We start from the raw sequence: 2324 nt of genomic DNA, 5'->3' as shown, positions 1-2324 counted from the left end.
TATAAACCTGCTATTCGGTCGGCTTGGTATACATATTATAAATTACTATCCTTAAAAATTTAATAGTCTAGTAATGTAATACAGACATCACAATTAAAGAATCACTCAATCCATTTTCATTCACAAAAAATAAATAAATCACAAAAAGCTGTAATTTTAACAAAAACGATTCAAATAAGATATTTTCCAAAACAGAACATTAAGTTACCGTAGATGAAACTGGTCATTTTTAATGTAAACAATATAATCCATTATACCCAGGTAGAACACGGAGTCATAATTAAGTCATAATGGTATCACGGGACGTCATCATAATGTCATTTGATACCAAAAAATTGACTTATAAGTGACGAATGAGATCATGATGATGTCCTCATGACTTCTGTGTTCTACTTGGATACATACAATTACATATGCATACTACATTTTATTATAGTTCGAAGAAGTTATAGTTGTAAGAATATATGCTATGTTCTTTTAGGCGTTTTGTCACCTACTGGTTATTGCAGACCATTTGATTCAGCTGCTAACGGTTATTCGCGTAGTGAAACAGTGGCAGTGATATACCTCCAAAAAGCGAAAAATGCAAAGAGGATTTATGCCATATGTCCGCATATTAAACTAAATAGTGATGGTTACAAAGAAGAAGGAATAACATATCCTTCATCACAAATGCAATATACCTTACTAAAGGAATTTTACGAAGAGTGCAAAATACCGACATCTTGTTTGGATTATGTCGAAGCACATGGTACCGCTACCATAGCTGGCGATCCTCCAGAAATTAATGCTATCTATAATGCTTTTTGTAAAAATAGAAAAACTCCATTCATGGTTGGCTCTGTAAAATCCAATCTCGGTCATACTGAACCCGCAAGTGGTTTCAATCAGATCGCTAAGGTAAAACAAGTAGTTTCCGTTTTCATCTGTTATTATAAAATTTGCTTTCATTTCGCACATAATTATACACACATACCTACACAAACAGAAATTATATTCTTTGTAAAAATTGTTCGATAAGTACTCTACTAAAACATTCCAAACCAAAGGCTTATTAAAAGATTGTGAAAATCTTCTTTTATTAAATTCGATGTCCGGTAAAATTAATATAACATATAAATGTATATAAGTAAACAATATATATATTTGACAAATTAATTTAAATTCATATCTCAAAACTGTTATTATTTATTCAAGGCAATAATAGCACTCGAAACCGGCTTTGTTCCACCAAATATCAATTATACATCGCCAAGGAATGATATAGATGCCTTGATAAATGGAACTGTTCGTGTCATCCAAGAACCAATGTCACTTCAAAATGGTTACGTAGGAATTAATAGTTTCGGTTTTGGGGGATCCAATGTTCATGTGTTATTAAAGTGGAATGATAAACTGAAAATAAATAATGGAATACCAAATGATGACTTACCCAGACTTGTCCTATTATCTGGACGCACTGAAGAATCAGTGAAATTGTTTTTAAATGACGTTAGTGTAGATTTTTCAAAAATATTTCCATACTATTTTGAACAATTATAGATATTATGTTTCAATAAAAAAAAAGTTTTATTACAGATTGTTAACCATCAAATAGATGTAGAATATATTCGCTTATTACATGATATCCATACAGACAATATAAACGGTCATCCATGGAGAGGGTACATTATACTGAATTCTTTCCAACAAGATTCAATAAAAGAAATTCAAAATTGTGAACGCATGAATAGACCTGTTTGCTTTTTATTTTCAGCCTTGGGTTCTCAATGGCCAGGAATGGGTACATATTCAATATTTCATAGTTTATTAATATCTTGATCAAAAAGTTCCCGGAATTATCACCAGGTGATGCTCTGAGTCAGCTGATTTGAGTTCTGTTTTTTTGGTTAGGTTGCCACATCTATCATTGACATTTCCACCAAATTTTATCGCCATAGCTTGACATTTGTAAAAGTTACGTCGTCTTGAGTACATCTACACTAGCGCTCAAAAGTCTTTTGACAAGTAATTTTTCATAAGTAAAGTTGGTAACATTGTCTCGCTCAGTTCAATTGTTAGCTATATTAATACTATATGAGAATAGTGTTTACTGTAGTACAGCAAAATTAATAGATTTTCATAAAGACATTTTTGCAACGAAATTGCGCTTAAAAGACGGTTCAAAAATCTTTTGACACGTAAGTTTTTTCCTAAAAGTTACGCTTAGATATTAAGTATAAGATTATCGATTGTTGTTTTATTACTGTTTAACATTTCCTTATATAGAATATGACAAAAATACGTAAGGAGTACTCAACAGATATTAAGGAAGCTGTAATCCA

General features: G+C 31.2%; 1 protein-coding gene across 1 annotated transcript in view; it reads left to right on the top strand.

The window, feature by feature from the left end:
- Positions 1-4: 4 nt before the first annotated feature.
- LOC108731291 (fatty acid synthase) overlaps positions 5-2324 on the top strand; it is a gene marked incomplete at its 5' end in the record, with an annotated part of 7000 nt that continues 4680 nt past the window's right edge. The window contains 4 exons of the mRNA XM_018461544.1: positions 5-26; positions 482-900; positions 1198-1491; positions 1579-1783. Coding sequence (XP_018317046.1) covers positions 5-26; positions 482-900; positions 1198-1491; positions 1579-1783 — 940 coding nt within the window. The remainder of the gene's footprint in view (positions 27-481; positions 901-1197; positions 1492-1578; positions 1784-2324) is intronic.

Source organism: Mycetomoellerius zeteki, unplaced genomic scaffold (assembly GCF_001594055.1).
Source record: "Mycetomoellerius zeteki isolate Tzet28-1 unplaced genomic scaffold, Tzet1.0 scaffold1238, whole genome shotgun sequence".
In the NCBI taxonomy this organism is placed as follows: Eukaryota; Metazoa; Arthropoda; class Insecta; order Hymenoptera; family Formicidae; genus Mycetomoellerius; species Mycetomoellerius zeteki.
This window is presented reverse-complemented; position numbering and strand designations above follow the sequence as displayed.